Genomic DNA, 22,462 nt, shown 5'->3' with positions numbered 1-22,462 from the left:
ATATTAAAATGTGTCATGTAATACAGCAGTTAAATGGAACAAGTGCAAACATGAAAAGAAAGCCCCATTTATATAAAGTTATTGCCCCACTGTGTATTTCTATGCTAATTAAAATCTAAGTACTGTACACAGATATGTAGAAGAAATAGTTGTTTAGATCCAGTTTAGTGAAATTAATTTAATTAGAGCAGATCCACGGAAACTAATGGGGCGAGTTAGTTATTGCTAAATGGTTTCAGTAGTTCCATGCTAAATGTGAATAAATCTGCATCCAAGCCAATGATTGCTTGATGAAGCGTGGTAGTTAGTCTTACCTGCTCTTGCAAGGAGGGGGGGAATCCCCATTATATCAGGTGTAGGCATTGCCACCTTCCACAGTCTAAATTAGGAGGTGACCAAAGAGTCCTGACACACACTTCATTATGGCACCCCAGCAACTTTTTCCAGGGGACATGATATGGTTAGAACTCAAGGGGTTCAAAGGTCAGGGTTGTTGATGGTGGGTTTTTTATTTTTTTGCCTCTAATCAGATACAGCAGTGGTTCTTAACGTGGGCGATAATGCCCCCCAGGGGGCGATTCCATTTTTCAGGGGGGCGGTAGAACGAAAAGGGGCGGCGTGGGGGCGCTGGAGCAGAAGGGGGGCAGTAGGGGGGCGCTGGAGCAAGCCAAATCTGTGAAGATGGCTGCAGCCTTTTTACAGTGTGCATGAATATATATTTTCCTCCAATTTTAATTTAGTTTCAGACTTTTTGTCTTGAAATTTTTAGTTCCTGCATTTGTTTTTATGCCCTTTTTATATTTCATCTTGCATCTTAAAATTCACTTGCAACTAAATCATTAAATGTTACTTTTTGGGGGGCATTTCATTTTAATTTTATTTTCAGGGGTCATTGGATTTAAGTGTCACAAATAAATAAATAAATAAATAAATAAATAAATAAATAAATAAATAAATAAATAAATAAATAAATAAATAAATAAATAAATAAAAGATATCGCCACCGCGGGGAGGGGGGCGATGATAACTTCCTCAATGACTCAAGGGGGCGTTTCTTTCAAAAAGGTTAAGAACCACTGAGATACAGTATAAATGCTGCAAAAAGACACTGTCAGCTTGTCCCTTGTTATTTCTCCCTGTGTACATATTTTCCAAATAAAGGCTGAATATGAACTTTCTCTCACTGCTTGTGTTGCTCGTTTTGCATGTGCATTTTCAAACTTCTGACAACAAAGGAAGAATGTTATTGAATAAAACCTTTCACATCTTCCGGACAAGTAAGATGAAAGTGTGTGAGAGGTACAGTATTCTCTTTCATGTATTGCATGAGTAAATTTTGCCAGAGCTAAGGAGACTTTTTAGAGCTTGGTTCTTATTCCAATTCTGGGATCTCTCTGCACAAAGCGATCATCTGCCTCAGAGGTTGGAGAGGTATTGGCTGAGGTGTCACAGCCCCTTCACGGCTGTTTGTGAACGGCCCATCGCTCCCTGTGAAATCCCTCCACACCCTAAGAAGGGCTCTTTTGGCAAAGAAATGATGTGTCGGAATGGGACAGCCTGTTTAGGGGGCTGTTGGGCATTATTCTTCCAGGGATCTATATATTCCCTATGCACCCTGTTTTCCAACACAATAATTGAGATTTCTGCAGGACTGTTGATGGGGATGATGACAATTTCGGTGACAGTGAAGGGAAGGCGATGCCCAAAAGGATTAAGAGGAAGGACAATAAATCCCAAGAAGCTCCTTAATTCAGCTCTGTATAAATATTCTTTCTGCGTATGAAAAGGTCACGCACTCCACATACACATGTACCATGCAATAGGAAGTGGTGACAGATGCTGAGTGACAGGAAACCCTGTGAAACAAGCTATTCTTTCAAAAGCTCATCCTACAATAAATGGGTTGGTCTCCTTGCGATTGGTGCTGGCCTCCCTCCCCCTCCATCTTTAAACATATAAAAATAGATGTGTTAGGAGGAATTACACATTGGTATCAATACATGATCTACATCCAGTTTTCTTTTGCATTGAATACGCCATACATGGCAAATATGTAAGCTAGACTTTGTGGGGGGTGGGGGTGGGATTTGAGACAGAAGTGAACATACACACTTTTTTTTAAAAAAATAGATTTTTTTTAACTGAACTTTTTTCAAGGATTACACAAACAACAAAATATTGGCACCACCCACTATAACTCAGATAAGAGAGGAAGGGGTTTGTAGTTGTGGTAGGAAATGACAGTGTTGCAACCGTAGCTAGATGTTCAATACTATTTCTCTGCTATCGTTTTCATGGGACTGAGTTTGGCAGATTTTGAGGCGGGGGCGGTGTGTTTGGGGGAGTTGAATCCCGCCTCGTCTGCGATCTATCCATCCATCCATCCATCCTGAAAGGTTTCCTGGGCCTTCTTGCAGCTCGCTTCCGACCACTAGGCGGCCCGCTCTACCATGAGGCAAGGGGGGGAAAAAAGTCTGCTCCCAAAACTTGGGAGGCGACGGCCGAGCCGAGCTATAAACCGTAGACTGGCTCCGTCCGCTCCTTCCTTGATGTTGGAGGCGAAGGAGGCGACAGCTTTCCAGAGAGGCGTCGCCGGTCGGGCAGCTCCGCCACACGCCGTCCAAGCCGACGGGGGGACGCGGAGGAGAACTCGGCCGGGCCCCGCCGCCTGGGTCCGCGTCCTCCAGAGGCGCCGGCGGCATCGGCGGCCCGTCCTCCCTGCGGGGCGGCGTTCACCTGGCCGGCCTCCTCGTGCGCGGCGGACCATGGGCTCCCGGCGTCTTTGATCTCGCCTGGGCTCAGGTACAGTTGTCCACGCGGTCTGCCTCGGCGGAGGGTGCGCTCTCGATGCCTCCACGCGGGTCTGCTCGGAAGGAGGCTGCTCCCGGGCAAGTGGGCAGATAAGAGCCCACGGGAGGGGGGATCCCGAGCAAGAAGCTTCTTTTAAATCAGGGGCGCCCTCTCACCTCCTCCCCTCCCTCCCCCGATCTTTTCCTTCTGTAGCTTGTCATTACTCTTATTATTCTGATTTTGCGCCGAAAGGGTTGCTTTCCCCCCCCCCCCCCGTGTGTTTCACTTCTCTTCCCGTTTGCATTACTATTTCTCTTCTTCTTGATGATTTTGTCTGGGAGGTCAGTGTCACAAAGGACATGCCACCCGCCCTTGCAGTTCTTCAGAGGGAGACCTCCACGCTTGCCATCTTTGGCTGTTTTTTGTTTTTGTGACAGAGTCTGGCTGGCATAAATGTTTTTTTTTAAAAAACCACACACCTCATTCGGGTCCTTTGGTGTCTTGGGCTGTTCTGAATCCCATGGCAGATCTCTAAGGCACAGTCTATGGAAAATGCTGCATTCTTCCTTGTGTAGATGTCTTGACTCCAGTTCAGTGAGGGCGTGGGGAGAGTGGGTTTGGCAGAGCCAGGAAACATTTGGAGTACAACTCTGGGGATGCCCCCAAAGTGACATTTCCCAGCTCTGTGGGACGCTGCAGTATATTTGTGCGGTTCAGCTCAAGAGGTTGTAGTAGAAAAGTCACAAGTACTGGCTGGAAAGTTTGTTGAATGTCCAGGCGCTTCTTGAGAATGTGCTTTCACTATTGTGGCGTAGTGGATAGGATTCAGACCTGGGTTCAAATCCTTGTTTGGCCATGGAAACCCATGACTGGGTGGGTGCATGTTGTGGAATTGGTAAAACCATTCTTTAATATCTCCTTGAAAACTCTGTTAGGGTCACAATAAATCAGGTTTGGCTTGACAGCAAATAACACAAAACAATAACTGTGCTTATACTTCTGTTTTACTGCTGGAACCATTACTGTAAGCTGTATTTAGGCTCCTAAATAGGGTATATTTCATATTTGATAGGCACTAATTTGAGTTTCATTTGCTACTGCAGGAAATCCCATGAGGGATTTGCAACTGGTCCCCCCTCCACCTCCCGTGGTAGTTTCCAGAGACATTGCACATGTGTGGATATGTGAATCAGAACAGGGAGGGAGAATGGATCCTTTCTTTGGATGACAGCCCTCAGATTGTTGTGGCCTGGCTGGAGTGTTCTGAGGGATGAAATCCAAAGTCGGAATTTCTACCACCTCTGGGTGGGGGGAGGGTCTGTTGTGTAATGAGGGCAGGTAGGGAAAAAAAGAAGAGTTTTCTGGTGTCTCTAGTAGTTATGTTAAGAAGGTGGATTTCAGGGACAAGTGACCCTTCGTTAAATCCTCCTGCTCCTACAGAATAATTAGCAGTGTAGGAGCGATCTTTCCCATCAAGCCCCAGTACTAGGCACAAGCAGCTTGTGACTGCAGCAGGGAGGTGCTTACCCTCCACCCCCATGACCCGGTCAGGGTGAGGCAGCTCCTCCCCACCTTAGTTCATGCAGAGGATATGTGTGTGTGTGTGTGGGGGGGAAATGGGCCCTGTCCTGGGATCAGACAACAAAGCTAAGATCTGCCACAGACTGCGAAGCTTGTGGAGTGAAAGAATGATTGGCATACTGACACAGAGGCATAACATCTCTAGAAGATGTTCACGGATACCTTAGGTTGTTTTACATAAACATTTCCGTCCTACGCATTTTGAGCAAGGAAAACAATCTCTTTAAAAGCATCCTACTCATTCCGAAAGAGGATTTCCCCTTCAGTCTTCCCAAATTTCCCTGTGACCCATTGGGAAAACTGCAAGGAAGCTTTTGGGGAGGGGGACACCCCTGGAAACGTTCTTTCTCAATTGTGGATGGTCCACTCCTCCCCCACCCTGGCTTTCACATTCATGACATTGGCTCATCTCACTCTCTAAGCTGCCACCTCAGCAACCCAGAAGAGACATGTGGCAAATCATGCCAGTGTTTGGCTCACGGGTTGAGTCAGTCCTGCAGTAGGAGGACAACACGCACTTCCCCCAAAAGTTCTTTCCTGGTTGAATAGTTGATCCGTCTTTCAGCTTCACTGCCTCTAGAGAGAGAAAAGCCTGCCAGAGTAGCTACCCCACCCCAATATGCTTCTTTGGTTTCATTTGCTTCTGACCCTTTGACTGAAACTTAGGGAAAGCATCAGGAAAAGGTATGCAGGCAGGCCAGCCCAGAGCAGTGTCCCTGACCCTGGCAGTACGGGGAGGAGGAAGTCCTGAGCAAGACACACATTGGGAAGAATACTGAGAGTCAGACGAATTCAGATTCCCTTCTCTAATTGCCTCTGAATGCAGCCAGAATGTATAAAGGGGTATATTTTATGATATCAGTATTTTCTCTTTCAGACTTTTCTGCAGGCTGTAGCCTGACATTTTGTGGTGGCTGGGTGTGGAGCTAGAGGGAGGGAGCGGGAAGGGAGCCATTTGCTGGTTTGAAGTTATTGAATATATGACAATCAAGGCAGCAAATGACAATAAAGTCCAGAAAATAAACACATCCAGTGAAAGTACTGTATAAAAAACAATGAAAATGTAATTGAAATGAGATGGATGAAAAAGAAGCTGCAGCGCCTTCAATTAAAATGTGAATTCCATTCAGTGCTAAAAGTCTGTTGGAAGAAAGAGGGATTTGCTTTCTTGATGGAAGGAGAAAGGGATGGTGGGGGTGGACTGGGGGCAGGAAGTCTCACAGCCCTCAGTGGAAGCCCTTCCCCATGTTTATCACCAAGAGAAATCTGTTGCACTTTTCCCAAACCTCCAAAGCATTACAGCTCTGGAATGGCTTCCTGATGGAGGCTTAACTAAGTCAGCTCTGTATTATTTTCAGTGTCAAGTGCTAACATTTTTTTTAATTTGTGGCCATTTGAAATGGATTGTCTATGTGTGGGTGGAGTGGTGATGCTTCTCAATTTTATTATATGGATGTGCTGTTGTTGTTGTAACTGGATAGCCTGGTGAGTTAGGCATCTGGCTGTAGAGCCGGAGGTTGGGAGTTCAATTCCCCATCGTGCCTCTGGCAAGTAGAGCCAACCTGTGGGGCCTTGGCCAAGCTGAAGAATCCCGGGACACCCACAGAAAAAAAGGGAACCACTTCTGAGTACTGTTTGCCTGGGAAACCCTGAAAAGGGTCGTCATAAATCAGAATGGGTTGATGGCACATGGTTATTATAATAATGTGTTACTGTCTGAGAAGCCCTTATACTGTAAATAAAAGAGCACTTTAGAAAATGGCAAATAATAAATAAATGATTTTGTTTCTGTTGTTTTGCCTTGGGAAACACACACACATACACATACACACATGAGGGCCTTGTATCCAGTTAGGGTCGACAAGCAAACAAGGTGTGCTACAGGATACAGATGTCTTCACAGTTTATTATTTGTAGCATTTGTTTAGTTAGGCAGTTTGTTTTAAGGAGAACATTTACTAGAGAAATAACCAATGTAAAGCCTTAACTGCAAAGCAGGCATTTACTGGCTTTGCCTTAACTTTTAGCATACATAACGGCAGCGTTTCTTTCAGTTATGTTGTATTTCTTGAGAATTATATGTTGCAGTTTTGTTTCCAACCTTGCATGCTCTTTATGGTTTGTGTGACTTGGAGCGTCTTTTCAAGTCTGAGGTAATTGTCTAGCTACCACTAACCAATCATTATTTCCAGCCTTTGAATTCAAAGAGAGTCCCATCTCTCTGCTGTTACAGTATTTTCTCTCTCTTTTGTCCACTGGTGTCAGTTGTTACTCTGCTGTTGATCCCTTTGGTTAGTTGCTAAATATATGTGCAGTAAAGCAAGCAGCATGCACAAGTCTGTAACTTCCAGCAAGTGAAAGTAAAGATATGTTTTTTATTATTTCTCCTAGAAAGGTCTCAGATTGAGTTATTGAGACTTTAAATGAGGAAGGGGTGGAACTTGTGACTATTCTGCTCTGTGGGTTCTGTACTTCTGCTGCATAGCAAAAGGTATTTTACCAGAAATTCAAAACCCTGCAACATTATGTTGAACATTATTTTTAGTAGGGAGATAGAATATATGTTTTTTAAAAATGACTGAACAAAATTTATTACAAGGACAGCTTTCAGGAATAGGAATTCTCTCTCTCCTTTTTGGCCAACAGGTTTTTTCCCCAAGAAAAAACAAGTGACCAAAGCAGTTACATGGATCCACATAAGAGCTGCTGCTGTTGTATGTTGATGACATTGCCATAATTATTTTACAAGCACACTTATCTATGTGTACACACACACACACACACACACACACACACACACACACACACATAAACATAAGAGCAGGCCTTTGAACTTTGCTTGGAACCATTATCTTCTCCACCCTTCCTCTTGTCCTCTGAGATCGGAGATGGTGCTCATATGATCTTGTAATTTGTATTATTACCTTCCTCCATGATGCATGGTTTTATTATTTGTTCAACCTGTCTATTCCTGTCAAGTTTAAACTTGAAATAAATATGAAATTTAGGCATGGTCTACATGTGCAGCAGAACAGACTGTCACCGTTCACTATGTGGCAGACTTTTATTTCCCCCCTTTTTCTTTTTTTAATGTAGAAAACCTCCTTAGTGTGCAGGACGCATGCTGGCTTTCAGGTTATAGGATTTTTTTTTAATGTGAGAGAAATTTCAGAAGAAATCATAGACTGACGTTGGAAGGGGCCTATAAGACCATCGAGCCCAACCTCCTGCTTAGTGAGCCTGTAGGCCACAGTGGTCTCATCTGCTCTGCTGCTTTCTTTTTAAGAGTGGGGACAGTGCCTATGGTATGAGGCAATCGGGATTTGGGAGAGAATGGCAGTATGCAATGTTTGTCATAGGTTAGATCTGTTTACCTGCTATTTCCTGAACTGCTTTGCTGGCCCTGAGGTGGAAACATCCATTAGGAAACTCAAAGAGGGGTGGGGTGGGAGGGGGTTGCGGAGAACATATTGACCTTTGACCTTTTGCCTGGGAGAATCCTCCTCCTCTGGAGGAACTATGATGGCAAAATTGAGGAACAAAGAAAAGAAAAACATGACTCTATGATCCCAGGCAAGTCATGCCACTAGGAAAAGAATCCACTTAGGTGGCTTTTAGTATTGCTTTCCACATCTGGAAAATGATGTCCACAGAGGAGACTTTTCTTCTGGCGCACAAACAAGAATTCGTATTTTTTAACAGTTGAGGTTGATCAAATCATGTCACGAGAACCCAGCAGCTGTGTTCCCGGGATCAAAGCATGTTGCTGTTATTCTTGACTTTTGCTGTTTTCATGTATTTATACTTTTACAAAAATGACAAACTATGAAAGTATGGGAGACACACTTTTATATTCTTGCCTCAGGCCCTGCATGAGCTAATTGCAGCTTTGCTTCAAGGTTATGTGTATGTGGAAACTGTAGAGCCTTTATAATCCTGAACCAGTGAAACTGAACAAAGAGCTGATAGAACGGCTTGCCCTCAGCAATTCAGTATAACATCCTGTCATTAAACTCCATATGACTGATACCACTGAAACACTTTGGACTTATGATAAAAGGAGAAAGAGGTTGCCAGCTTTGTTGCACAACCGGCAGAAGTACTTGTTGTGGCCCCTTGAATGCTACAGGTTCAGCATCTGGTGCTATAGGCTACAAAACACATGCTATAGTAAATTGGTTAGTTTGTGAAGGTGCAATAGGGCTCTTAGTTGCTTTTGCTTTCACAAAGTAATAGCTTTGAAGTCTTTTGTTTTGGCCAGCTCTTGGAAAGTTTTTTTTTTTGAACGACATACCCCCATATCAGAATGGTTGCTGGTTTAAATGTGGATTTCCCTACACTTCCTGATTGCACTGAATGGATTTGCAGGCTACTTACAAATTGCCTGTGTTGTAAGAAGAAATACCTCCCGGATGAAAGCATTAAGGTGGGCGTAGCCTGGTCTTTGAATCTACGCAGGCTCTATCTGTCATTTTATCTCTGATCAGGAGTACTTAAAAGAACTGACACCGTGACTCTAGCTTAACCAGTTTTTGCTGACGTCAAAGTTGTAGGTTACCCCAGCAAACTGCAGAGAGAAACCACAAAATTACAGAACAATAGAACTGTAGAGGTGGAAAAGACTTCAAGGGACATCCAGTCTAACCCCCTGAAGAAGCAGGACGTAAAGCATCCCTGACAGGTGGCCACTTAATGTCTGTTTAAAAACCTTCCGTGAAGAAAAGTCCACCAGCCTCTGAGGAAGTCCATTACATTGGCAAACAGCTCTTCCTGTTAAGAAATTCTTCATCATGTTGAGATGAAATCTCCTTAGATCTGAAACAGCACAATCAAAACATCAGTCTTTTTGTCCAAAAGTAATTCACATAACCCCAACGTCATCTCACGACGGAATGCAAGAATAACGTGAACCACTGATCGTTTATTACATTTGTCACATGGCCTCTAAGTTCATACTGTCTCTAGCTCTCAACTCCCATGACGTAGATTAGAGTAAGGTAGAAGAACTTGAACATTTGGAAGCTTCCTACATTGAGAACACACACTGTAGAATACAGTGAAATATGTGATCTCCAGATGATGTTGGACTGCAGTTCCCATCAGTCTGAGTCAGTACAGGCAGTGATGAGGGATGGTGGTAGTTGCAATCAATAACTTATGGAGGCCCATAGATTTACCAGTCTTGCTTCAGTATCTGTGATTCTTTGCATCTTATTCAATAAGCACAGTATGCCCACTAAATGAGAAATTTGACAACACATTATTCAGGAAACAAATACATTGAAGCTGTTGCCCAGGGTAGCAATCTGTATCATCCTAACCAGAAGGGTATTCTCACTCCAGGAATAGTTTTATATGAACACTGAAAAATTACACTTGGAACTTGCAGTGCTGTTAAGGAATGTTGAGTTTTACAGTAGTAGTAGTAGTAGTAGTGGTGGTGGTGGTGGTGGTGATGGTGGTGGTAGCGGTAGTGGCAGCAGCAGCGGCAGCAGCAGCAGCACTGTAGCAGTAGCAGTAGCAGTAATAGAAGAGGGTTCCCAGTGTGGTGTAGTGGATAGAGTGATGGACTAGGACACTGGAGAACAGAGTTTGAATCCCCACTTAGCTATGGAAACTGGGGGAATGCAAGTGGTAAAACCACTCCTTAAATATCTTATTTACCTTTAACACTCTGAGCACATAACAACAACAATAAAGATGGGCATATTTGCACTTGCCAATGAATACAGGTATCCCTGTCCCAGGTGAGCCTAATATGGGTCTGGGCCTTGGAAGCGGCCCATCCACTCATGCCAATCGTGGCAGTAGCTCCACCATCTCTCTGCTCAGCTGGCCACTACTACTACTACTACTTACTAGTAGTAATAGTACTAAAATAGCAATATAATACTACGAATGCTAGTATTGTACATGGTGAAAGTTAACATTTGAAAATTGAAGTTGTGATTAATTTCTCCCATTTGTTTTCTTTATTTGTTTATTTAAAATATTAATTGCCAGAGATGACAAACTTGTGTATTCTGGATTGCTGTTCCCAGACTGTTGGTTGTAGGATTCTGCAAGTAGAGGTGAGATGAGTTGTGTTAATTTCTGACTCTGATTCTCAGAATTCTTCATGTAGCTGTGCTGCCTGGGGATTTCTGGGACTGTCGTATCCATGGGAAATTTATTTTTCTTGTAATATTTTGAATATTTTCAGACTGTGAATAAGTGAATCAGTGGATACTGATCCCCTGGATAAGGAGATCCTACTGTAGTCCAAAATCACAAATCTGCACATCTCTATAAGTTGCCACCCAAAGAACAAATGTTTTTCATTTCTGCTCATTATACAGTCAAGTTCATTTTTATTAACCCCAGTGCTTAATTTTACCCTGTTTTTCTCCCAAAAAGCTTGAGATAGATACAACGTATTTTCATCATGGCTTAGTGCTGCTTGGTGCTGAAAAACGACAGATACAATTAAATTTTCTGTCCCTATGTATTCCTAAAACCCTATTTTTGTGTAAAAAATCAGTCCTCCTCCAAATAATGGTTTAAACTTTTTTTTCTAATTTGTTGTTGTTGTTGTTATGAAACACTTTAAAGATTTGCCTTCTCTTGGATTTTGTTTGGTGCTAAATTGAAAGATTCTGGTGGGAGCCTTTGGCAGCAGATATCTGTTGCTAATCAGAAAGCTGCTGTCTTCAAAAACATCAGTTCTAAAATTCTTGAGAAGACACTTTTTAATGATCTTTATGGAATTAAAAAAATTTTTTTTAAAGTAAATTAGGACTGTAAGGAAAGCTGTGAACCCGATGAGCCACTTTTGCTTGAACCTTGCTCCAGCATAAAACAAAACAAACAAAAAGCCAAAAAAACACACCAAAAACCCCAGAAAGCCACAGCTTTTGTCATTGTTATTGTCTATTTAATATTTGCATTGTGTGAAAGGCAGGAAAAATGTTGATATTGTCAGTGCTCACTTGATTATACATAGGGGAACAAACTATCTAAGCAGAGACTTTGATTGGTCTAGGCTGGGCAGTGGTTCTTAACCTTTGTTACTCTGTTTTTTTTTTAAACTGCAACTCCCAGAAGCCTTCAGCATCAGCTCTGCTGGCTGAGGTTTCTGGGAGTTGCAGTTCAAAAACACCTGAGTAACAAAGGTTAAGAACCACTGGTCTAGGGCACTGGTTCTTAACCTTGGGTTACTCAGGAGTTTTGGACTGCAACTCCCAGAAGCCTTCACCACCAGCTGTCCTGACTGGGGTTTCTGGGAGTTGCAGTTCAAAAACACCTGAGTAACAAAGGTTATGAACCACTGGTCTAGGGCAGTGTTTCCCAACCTTAGGTAACCCAAGTGTTCTGGACTGCTGCTCCCAGAAACTCCAGCAAGCAGAGCTGGTAGTGAAGGCTTCTGGGAATTGCAGTCCAAGAACACCTGAGTTATTCAAGGTTGGGAACTAGTGCTCTAGAACCTCTTGTTTCTTCCTAGGCTTTCAGGACCATGCCGTACTGTTTTAACACCACAGTATCCATTGTTTTCACACTGGCTATCACAAATTGTTTTGCATGGACTGTTTGCATTTGTACTGAATTAATTGAGCTAATCAGATTGAAACCCAAGTGCTCCATCTTTCCAGTTTAGAGTCAATTCAATTAATTACATAACATGCAGCTGCCTTCCTCCCCCCCCACCCCAACAAATAGTAGGTGTAAAGAGTCCTAGGTCAAGACCACTGTTCATGGGGAGGTATACTCTTTCCTTCCCCCAGTCACTACCCTCCCCAAACTGGAACACAGTGAAATGCCACATGTTAGTTTAACAGGGTGTGCCTCCACAGATTTATGTGTGAGATGAATATGGGATCAATTTCATAGCAGTTAACTGAACTCAGTGGAACTTGAATGCTGAATCATATGTGGAGTTGTACAGTGAGTAAAACAAGTTAGCTTAGCGAAATTGCTCAGGACTTGAAAAAGTATCCATGAATCACAGCCTAAAGCCATGCTGGAACATTTCTCATTAGAGAGGATAACCAAGTTCCACTTGGAGCAAATAAGGTTTTAAATTACTCCTTGCCAGGAAGTTGTTTCCAAATAATGACAGGGCTAATGCATTTCTCTGGAAAATGATGACAGGGCCCATTTCCTGCACTACAAATAGGCTTTCTGTTTCTGTGATGGAATGGCATTCCACTTCCGTTTGACCATGCCAGCAAATTCTTGAATGAAAACATGCCCAGTCCTGCTTCTGGCGTGGGCAAGACCTGTTTCACGTAATATTTTTATGTGGGAACCCACAAAAGGAAGCATTATCTTCTTACCAGCATACCTTCCCATGAGATTTTACCATGAATTATATGTTCCTAGCAGAACTATTTCGGTTCCCCCCATCCCCCAAAACATTGTGATTTCTTGTTCACATTCTATAGTTACATTTTTTAAAAATCATTTCTGGTAGTGTTGAAAGCTAATACAGTGGAGTACCCTTTTACAATACACCATATGAAGAGCTTTCACAAGCAGAAGCCCTCAATGTGGTGAGTAGAACAGTTTACTTTCTCTTCATGTGTTTTTAGAAAGTGGGGTTTGTGTGCCTGAATAAAGATTACATTGGCAGCCAAATAAATCTCTCCTTTCTACTTTGTGATGAGATGGTATGAGGTCTGGTCTGTTTCTCTCCCGTCCTTCTCCCCCCACTTCCTTTTTTAGGGTAGGCAGCTAGAGAAACTAGCAAAGGAGAAGTCAGAATTACAGGTTTGGGTGTCCTGACAAGGTCAGTTAACCATGGATTCAGAATATGACTATGGATGGTTAACAAATCATGGCTTATTAGCCAAGACTACTTCACTCATCAAAGCAAGCCACATGTCAACAAACTATAACATGTTTTTCATGAGATACAAACACAGCTATTTGTGTTTTACATTTCAACTGATGTGGATTTGGGGAAGATGAAAACCATGCAGCAAATTAAGCTTACTTAATTTTCAAATTTTTGAAAAATAATTATAGACTTGTTTCCTTTGTTTAGAACATAAACAGATCATGAAATCCAAATTTTGGTATAAAGAGGTGGCATCCAGAAAAAGCTGTTCATTTAAGAGCAGGCGACAACTCTTAATTCTGTTAATAATGGAGCAACAGAAGGGTTAATAATGGAGCAACAGAAGGGTGACCAACAGAAAAATAAACAGAACGGATAGAATTAAAAGACTTCCATCCTGATGAGTCCTGCAGCAGAGTTCACTAGCACCATACTTGGCTTACTGGGCTGTGGTGAGAACTGTTTCATCTTTTCATTTTTCTCTGCCTGCATGATAGCAATTCTGCTATCATGCACGCAGATAATTCTAATTATCTGCATGCATTGTTCACACAATACAATTCAAATTCTGCAGAGCTTATAATGAAGTAGATGCTCCTTCCCTCATTGCATCCCTCCCCCATCCCATTTGTATTTTTGAATAGTCATTTAATGGGTGATGCCAGAAAGGATCTTCTGACATAAATTCATTCTGTCAATTAGCTGGAGGCCTCCTAACTGTTCTGTTAATATTCTGTTGGCATATTAGAGCTTGGGAGTATGACAGTATCCGTTGCAGTTATTTTCAAAGACCTAGCCATGTTAGTCTATGTTAGACTAACTATAACAGAGGATAAAAGGAAGAGTTTTGTGGCCTCTTTAAAATTAATAGATGGATTAGAAACCTCTATGCAATCCACCACTAACACTCAAGCTAAAACAAATTTGTTAGTTTTAAAGATGCTACATGATTTTTTTTTCTTTTTAATAAGAGGATGGTCAGTGAAGACCCTTGGGAAGAAAAGGATTAACAGGATGGGTCTCCATACAGATGCTGGCTAGAAAGAAATAAAACAGAAACAGCTCATTGTGGAGTATGTAATAAAGAAATCAGAGTAGAACGTAGCAGTTTGTTCAGCTGGTGTGGACTGGCATACTGCTGGTGTCATCAGATGCTTCATTACCTAAGAAGACGCTAATTTCACGATTCAGAAAACCATGATTAAGTGCAGGCGAACTGCCTCTGGGCTGCTGAATCAGACAGAAGATGCCATGACTTGAGTTTTGTGTCAACGCCTGCTGTAGGTGAAATATGTGCAAGAGGCAAGACATGAGACTGGAAGTTTCGGGCTGTGTTGCCCACCTCTTCAATAATGTTATTTGTTTGACCTTCTATACACTTTGATTGGCAGTCAGAACTAGTGGACTCCAGGGTTTGTGCTTTAGAATATTCCTCGCAATAAACACAATTTAAAGGATTTTGTTTTCATTGCTTGTGTTTATCGAAATATTAAAATTAAAAGATGCCACAAAATCATCTGCTGTTTTTCAGGACTATGAGGGAAGCAGCTCTATGCAGGAACAATACCAATGCCTTTTTGGTGTTTTGGTAGAAACGGGCATTTGTTTTTCTCTTGTGCTTTTTTTTTTTTTGAGAAGTCTCATAAGTTACTGTTTTCCTGACATTTTAAAAACATGTATATGGTTTATATTAAGACAAAGGTGAAAGACTTAACAGAGTGAGGGAGGAGACACAGATCCATTATTTTAGGCAATTGTTTTGGTCTTCTTTCCAAACTGAAGCCTATAGGCTCCCCTCTCTTGAGTTGTGACTGACAGATGGATTGACTGCTTTAGTGTGTTTCTTTTTTCTCCAGTATCCTTAAGTATAGTCAGTCTCCTTTCGCACCAGTACTATTAACTGGAACATCATAGTTTATATCAGTGTAAAGCAAGTGCTTCTCTCCAGATGTTGATGGACTCCAGTCAGCTTAAGCCATCAGTCCAATAACATCTGGATGGCCACAGTTTGCTTCTTCTTGCAATATACGATGTCACTGCCCACTGTCACTGCTGCTACCCAATACAGTGGTACCCCGCTAAATGATGACCTCGCTGTACGATGAATCCACAGAACGGTGACTTTTTTGCAATTGCTATAGCAATTGCAAAACGATGTTTCCTTTGGGGGATTTCCATTTGACAACGATTAGATCTGTGCTTCGCGAACTCTTTGTTCGCAAGACGACGATGTTTTCCGGCTCTGCAAAATGGCTGCCCTGTGTTTTCTGGACTCATGCTTCACAGGGCAGCCATTTTAACAGCTGATCGGTGCTTGGAAAATGGTTTCCCCTATGGGCGATCTTTGCTGGACGACAAGGTAATTTCCCCAATGGAACACATTAAATGGGTTTCAATGCATTCCAATGGGGAAACTGTTTTCGCTGGACAATGTTTTCGCTTAACAGCGATTTCAGTGGAATGGATCATCGTCATGGTGCGGGGCACCACTGTAATAGGTACCGACTGGGAGACATACTCATGAAGTGCATTCTCCTAATGGTTACTAAGAGGAGGTTGGTTACTAAATCTTGATCTGTGCCTCGAAAAAGCTGTAGTAAAGTATGTGGGGAATTTCAGCCAAACCTATGAGGGGGAGGCACAGTTGGCTGGCAAAGGAACCAAGAAGCAACAGCAATACATCTGCGCCTACACATGGAAGATCCTAGAACTGAATGGCTTTTGCCCTGATCTTATCTTAACCCATCCCCAGCATCTGGAAAGTTAGTTTTATAAAATAATAATTACCGTTACCCTGTGTTGAGGGACGTGGTGGCACTGCGGGCTAAACCGCAGAAGCCTGTGCTGCAGGGTCAGAAGACCAAGCAGTCGTAAGATCAAATCCACGCGACGGAGTGAGCACCCGTCGCTTGTCCCAGCTCCTGCCAACCTAGCGGTTCGAAAGCATGCAAATGCAAGTAGATAAATAGGGACCACCTCGGTGGGAAAGTAACAGCGTTCCATGTCCAAGTCGCACTGGCCATGTGACCACGGAAGATTGTCTTCGGACAAAACGCTGGCTCTATGGCTTGGAAACGGGGATGAGCTAGAGTCAAACACGACTGGACAAAAATTGTCAAGGGGAACCTTTACCTAATTACCGTTACTCATTGCAGTTCTGAAAAATAACGTGTTCCTATTGTTTGTTTGGATTAAAAACCCTAGTGAATCATTTAGTTAAATGTTGTGGATGCTTGTTTTTCGTTTGGGGACAGGAATCCACCTAAAACAGTGAGATAATGATATGAAATGTATGTGTGTGTAGGAGTCTTTCAAAACACTCTTCAAAGCATTTTCTGACACACACCCCATAGCAAGTAAAACATCTCAGTAAACATTTTTCACTATGTGGGGATGTGGTTTTGGCCTTAAAGGGCACAGTTGCCATCTGTAACCTGTTAAAAAGGTGATATGCTTGCAGGGAGGGCTAGAGATTCCAGGTAATTCATCCCGGGGAGAAAGGAGGGTTGTAGAAACAGCTCATGGACTGTGCGTTCCTCACCTTTGATCTAGTTGAGGTCATGCCACCCACCTACAGTCTGTCATGCATGGTTTTCCATTTATATGTGTAAAAAAAACCACCCCACAACAAAACAAAACACTTTGCCATCATTATCATGCAGCTAGGTTGCTGACTTGCAGAGACTCTGGGATTATGTTTTTCTGAAGTTCTATGGAGAGATGGCACTCTGAAATATTTTATGTAGAATATAAATGCTTTCATTCTTCAGTGCTTCTAAGAGCAGGGGGTTGGACTTAATGGCCTTATAGGCCCCTTCCAACTTCACTATTCTATGATTCTAAGATATTTACAGAAACAAAAATGAAGCTACAGTATGTCATAGCATGTTTTAAGTGCATGGACAAATTAAAAAGCTTAATTAAAAATTAAAAATTAACCAGGCTCAATAAACAGCATCAACTGTTATAAGATCATCCTGTTACACAAGCCCCTATTATATAATGTGACATATGACTTGCCTGGGCAGTCTTTAAATTTAAAATAAGAGACATCTAGCATCCCTTCTAGTTACATATATCTAGTTACATATATATATATAAATGGCTCCAAAGCTTTTGTTCTCATCTGCCAAGTCAGCATGTTGTTGCATAATTGAGGACTGTTAATCCCCCACCATCAGATTGGTGCAATTAAAATAATAATGCCATGTAATAAATACTAATCACCAGCTAGCATTTTACAACACATGTTACTGAGGGGTATCAGAGTACACAGTGTATTTCTGCTACAGCTCCCCCCTCCCTCATCTTGCGTTAAGACAAACATTTTGTAGCCACACAGCTTTCAGTACACAAGTTTTTGCATTTAGATTTCATAAACAGAGACGCTGCTGTTGTAGAACTAGTTGCTACCTTTGCAGACAAACCTTGATATTAATTTTTGTGGCATGTTGTGAAATGTAGGAGGGCGTCTGTTCCATTCTGCCCTTTATACCATTGGCAAGGACAAGCCCAAGACATTTTGCTTCTTAAAGTGGTGGAGAAGATGTTGCCTGGGTCTGTTCCAGTTGCGACTGCCAGACAGATGAGCCTTGGTTGTTGTGGATTTTTCAGGCTCTTTGGCCGTGTTCTGAAGGTTGTTCTTCCTAACGTTTCGCCAGTCTCTGTGGCCGGCATCTTAGAGGACAGCACTGAGGAGAGCACAGAGTGCTGTCCTCTGAAGATGCCGGCCACAGAGACTGGCGAAATGTTAGGAAGAGCAACCTTCAGAACACGGCCAAAGAGCCCGAAAAACCCACAACAACCATTAGATCCCGGCCGTGAAAGCCTATGTGAATATACAGATGAGCCTTGCTTCAGCTTTGATAGCGGGGCAGTGTCCTTGACTACACCTGGATGCAACAGGATAGTTTAGTGTGCTCAGTGCAAACTGTATGGCATACACAACTTTGTCCAGCAACCAATTTATATGTCTCCATGCCCCCCCATCTGTCACCTGAGATGGCCACTTCACTCTTCCTGTTGGTTGCGCTAGTCCAGCAGTTAGTTTGATTCTGCTATTTAGAACTCCTATCTCTTGTATCATGATACTGTTGGCAAGTTAGGAGAACAATGATTTATCCAAGACCTGAGTGTAGAACCCCTTCACAAGGGAAGTTAGTCTAGCTCCATCTCTATTGAGCTTTTGATGGACCTAAAACTATATTAGTTTAAGGGGCCTTTGATTTCTCAGACTGGCTCTTAGAGCTGGCTTTTGGTGGTGGTGGTGAATTAATGTACTTTCAAATGATGTTTTTCATTTTCTATTTTTTTACTATGTTTAATCTATTTAAAATCACTTTGGCAGCTTTATTGTGGTAGAAAAGTGACAACAAAAGTTCTTAAATAAATAATAATAAATTTCAATAACTAAGAATTTGAATGTGGGTTTCCTGTGTCTTAGAATGAACTGACCATTGCCGCAAAATGGCTCACACAGTAATATTGCATTGAATGACACACATTTCTCTGTAGAACATGGGTGACTCTCAAAATGTTCCATCCTATACATGGAAGTGCTTACAAACATAAACCCCTTAAAACCTTTGTATCCCACTGAGTAGAGCTGGACTTCCTCCTGAGCAAACATGCACAGAACTGTATGGCATCCCTACCTCTTGGAATGTGGGACAGAATGAAGCCCCTATCAAAGATCTATTGTGCTTGAAGTCAGCCCCAGATTGTGCTGTTTCTGTAGTAATGAAAAGGAAAAGTTACATGGCTATATCAGTTCCGTGTCTTGTTAGATTAATGTTTGTTTGCTTTTTTCCCCTTTGGTTCAAGGAGGAAGAGGAAGAAGAGGATGGATGTTTTGGGAGATGTGGCACCCACGCAACTTCCCCTCCCAAAGCATATTTTGGATGTGTGGGTCATTGTCCTGATCATCCTCGCTACTGTCATCGTCATGACATCCCTTCTGCTGTGCCCAGCCACAGCAGTGATCATTTATAGAGTCCGGACACACCCTATACAAAGTGGAGCCGTGTGAGACGTGCCGCTGTTTGGGTTTCCTTCGAAGAAAGATGAGCTAAACCAAAGGGTAATGGAAAATGTCTTTGACTGCCTTCGTTGTTAGGCCTATCTCCAAGAAGAGTGCCAGCAAGGACATGGCAGCAAGATAGAGACTGTGCTTTTGAAAGGAAAAGGCTACAGGTCACCTGAAACACGCTGGAAGCCTGGTTCTCCACTCAAACTGCAAGCTTGAAGCTCCAAATGGAAGGCTGTACAGTATAGCCCATTTGTTGAATGAGGTGAATTCATGCACTAGATTAAGTAAACACATGAGGCAGAGGTGCAGTAGCTCTGCCACTTTCCTTGTTCCTCTCCTCATGTGGAAAGCTGTCGTCTGACGTGGAGAGCCTCCTTGACGGATGGAGGAGGCACTTCTCAGACGGTTGGGCTCCATTTGAGAAGAGCAGCCACAAAGTGGGTGGGGCTATCGTGCTCCTCTCCTTGTATGATTTGTCAATCTTATTTGAGAACAACAGAATATGACTTGAACTGATACGGGATTCCAGATTGTTCCTGTTTTTTTGTTTCCTGAGATGTTATTTAATCGGAATGTTCTTTGTGTTTACTGAGCAAAGAGTTCCAGAAGGCTATGGAGACGGCAAAAGAAGATGCCAGAAAAAAAGTGTGGAATGTCCCATAACTGATTCCAGCTGTGGTTGCTGTGCAAGAGAATTCTGCTTCGTTTGTCCCAGACAATTTGTTGCCTTTTTCCCCCTAAGAAATCACTTGGGCCAGGGTGCTTTGGGTGTTCTCAGCTGGAATGTTTCTGTTGTCCTCTCTTTCATGCAAGGTTCCTCAACTTGTAACTCAAATAACAGACAGCAGCAATGAAATTGGATAATCAATAAGGAAATGAAATTGAAGCACATAAGCAAATGGATGTAATTGCGTTTGCATTCCACAGCTGTGGAATATTCATTACAACATATATATATTGGAATGGTAACAGGAAGACAAAATAGGCTTTGCAACTAGTAGGAATACTTTAGCTGTGTAAAAATCAGGGCTGTTTATTTCTGTGGTGTGACACAATTCTAGTCACATGCTGCTGTTTCACAATGTTGTGCCCACGCTAAAAAGTTTTCCTGCTCATTTGTGGAAGTGCCTGGCATTTCATCTGGCATCACTGTGTACATAATAACATGCATCAATTGTGTGCCTCAGTTGCTTTCATGCCCTGTATCATTCATCTTCCTTTTTCCGTGGCTACTGCTGGCTTTAGCGCTATAGAAGAAGCATTTACCTGATTTCTATAGCAGCAGCGGGAAATGTTTGGCCCTCCAGACACTCACAGCATTGAGTGCTGACCCAGGCTGGTGGGAGGTGTAGTCCAACAACATCTGGAGACCTGTACCTTCCCCACCAGCATTTGCAGTCTTCCGTTCCATCAGACATAACCTTTGAGTTGCCAGTTCTTGGTCCAAAGAGATCTCCTTGGCTTTTCATATCCATGCAGCAATTGAAATAGCAACAGGTGTTCTAGTTGGTAAGCTCAGGATAGCCTAATTGGGCAAACGAGAACAACCTCTGCCAGATCTCTACCTGTCACCCAGCTACAAAATTTACAAAATGGACTGTCCTTAAAGGTCAGGCGTTAACAGGTGCAGCCCTTCCTTGCTTTGGTGGGACTATTGCTTCTAGTTTCTTTGTTTCCATGCAATGAAGCCCCATGTAGCCTGTGAAAAATACTGTATTTTTCCATGTATAAGATGCCCCCATGTATAAGACGCTCCCCATTCTTCTATCCCAAAATTAAGAAATCTAATTGGGGCTTAGCAAGTGTAGGGGAAAAGGGACCAAAGCACTTCAGGATTGCTTTGATCCCTGCTTTCTCCCTTCATGCTAAGCCCCACGGGGCTTAGCAAAAGGAGGGGGAAACAGAACATAGCTATCTTGTGACTGCATGATCATTTTGATCCCTTTTCCCCTTATACAGCCATGGGATTGCTTTGAGCCTTTCCCCCTCCTTTTGGTAAGCCCCATGGGACTTAGTAAGCGGAGCGGAAAGCAAGGATCAAAGCCATCCTGCAGCCCTTTGATCCCTGCTTTCCTTTTGCTAAGGCTTAGCAAGTGGGGGGGGGAACAGAGATCAAAGCCCTGCAGGATCACTTTGATTGCTGCTTTCCCCTCCACTTGTTTTTTTCTCTCCACAGCTTACTTCCGTGTATAAGATGACCCTCAAATTTTAGTTTAAAGATTTTAGACAAAAGTATAGTCTTATACATGGAAAAATATGGTAGTTACCAGTGTTGAAGACAGGAGGAGGAGAAGTGTGTATATGAAAGAGAAGTGGATGCTTTCATAGTGGACCCAATAGCATGCTAAACCGTGATAGTATGCAAACCTCTGTAATAAACTATTATTGCTATTGTTGCTGGTTGTTCTGTGTGCATTTCTAACTGTTGCCTATGTAGGCTTTGAGGATTATTGGGTTAATCCTACTTTTAATCTCTTAAATTCACCTCAATTGTCTTGTTACTTGCAGTGAATCATCAGCTTTCTAATCTTGCCTGATTTTCCACAAGTGAAGCCAAGCTCATGGTGCAATTGAAACATGTCCTTCGTATTAGTGGAACATGGTGATTCCAATTTGAGAGGTGAAGTAAATCTGGTCTGGGTTTCATGTTGCACTTTGGAGGAGATCTCCAAAGTTCTTCAACCTACTCAAAGGATAGAATTCAGTGCCTTGCGTTGCTTCTGTAAACTGCAGACTAAAATGTAGTTTCATGGCCTTTCCAAAATTATGTTAATCCAATAATCCATATGAATTCAGTGCTTCATATGTACATGGTCCCTGTGGCCCAAAAGATGATTAGTACTTTTTTTCAGCTGGCCCCCAATTAATGAGATTTTTTCATGTAGCCACTTCTACGGCTTACTTTTATTTTAAAGGAACCCTAATAACAAACACATTGGCTGTATGTTTTCCTTTGGTGGAGATTAACACAGGATGAGGTTTTGATTATGCATCTGCCTGAACCACATCACTGAGATATGTGCCTTCTGAAGCATTTTTTCATGAGGCCTGGTCTTCACCGTGATGAAGGACGAGCAAACAGAAGGTAGCTTACTGAGTTACAGGATGAGTCAGGCTGTGGTTTCATAAAGTGCTAGTTGTTCCCATTGGTTGCATTCTGGGTTTGTTTGTTTGTTTAGTAATATTGGTTTGAGTAAGGAAAGAGTAAATAAAGGAATATTTATCAGTGGCAGCCAGTGCATCTTAGG

General features: G+C 42.4%; 1 protein-coding gene across 2 annotated transcripts; it reads left to right on the top strand.

Moving 5' to 3' along the window:
* The first annotated feature begins 1,094 nt into the window (after window positions 1-1,094).
* Window positions 1,095-21,610, top strand: SMIM3 (small integral membrane protein 3). 2 transcript variants are annotated; one of them, XM_072990052.2, is made up of 3 exons: window positions 10,372-10,442; window positions 12,821-12,899; window positions 19,010-21,610. In XM_072990052.2, the coding sequence occupies exons 2-3, from the start codon at window positions 12,865-12,867 to the stop codon at window positions 19,212-19,214; spliced, it is 240 nt and encodes a 79-aa protein (XP_072846153.1). In that variant the 5' UTR covers window positions 10,372-10,442; window positions 12,821-12,864; the 3' UTR covers window positions 19,215-21,610. The 2 variants fall into 2 exon arrangements, with proteins under 2 accessions (XP_020665630.1, XP_072846153.1); XM_020809971.3 differs by lacking the exons at window positions 10,372-10,442; window positions 12,821-12,899 and adding an exon at window positions 1,095-2,802.
* The last annotated feature ends 852 nt before the right edge of the window (window positions 21,611-22,462 follow it).

The sequence above is a fragment of the Pogona vitticeps genome, chromosome 2 (genome assembly GCF_051106095.1).
Source record: "Pogona vitticeps strain Pit_001003342236 chromosome 2, PviZW2.1, whole genome shotgun sequence".
NCBI classification, from domain to species: domain Eukaryota; kingdom Metazoa; phylum Chordata; class Lepidosauria; order Squamata; family Agamidae; genus Pogona; species Pogona vitticeps.
The sequence above is the reverse complement of the archived record's forward strand: the minus strand, read 5'-3'. Positions and strand labels throughout refer to the sequence as shown.

Bases quoted from the DNA above. Each gene is read 5' to 3' on its own strand.
- SMIM3 (XM_072990052.2), top strand. From the start codon at position 12,865: ATGAAGAGCTTTCACAAGCAGAAGCCCTCAATGTG. The intron at 12,900-19,009 runs GTGAGTAGAACA...CTTTGGTTCAAG, and splicing joins AAGCAGAAGCCCTCAATGTG to GAGGAAGAGGAAGAAGAGGA.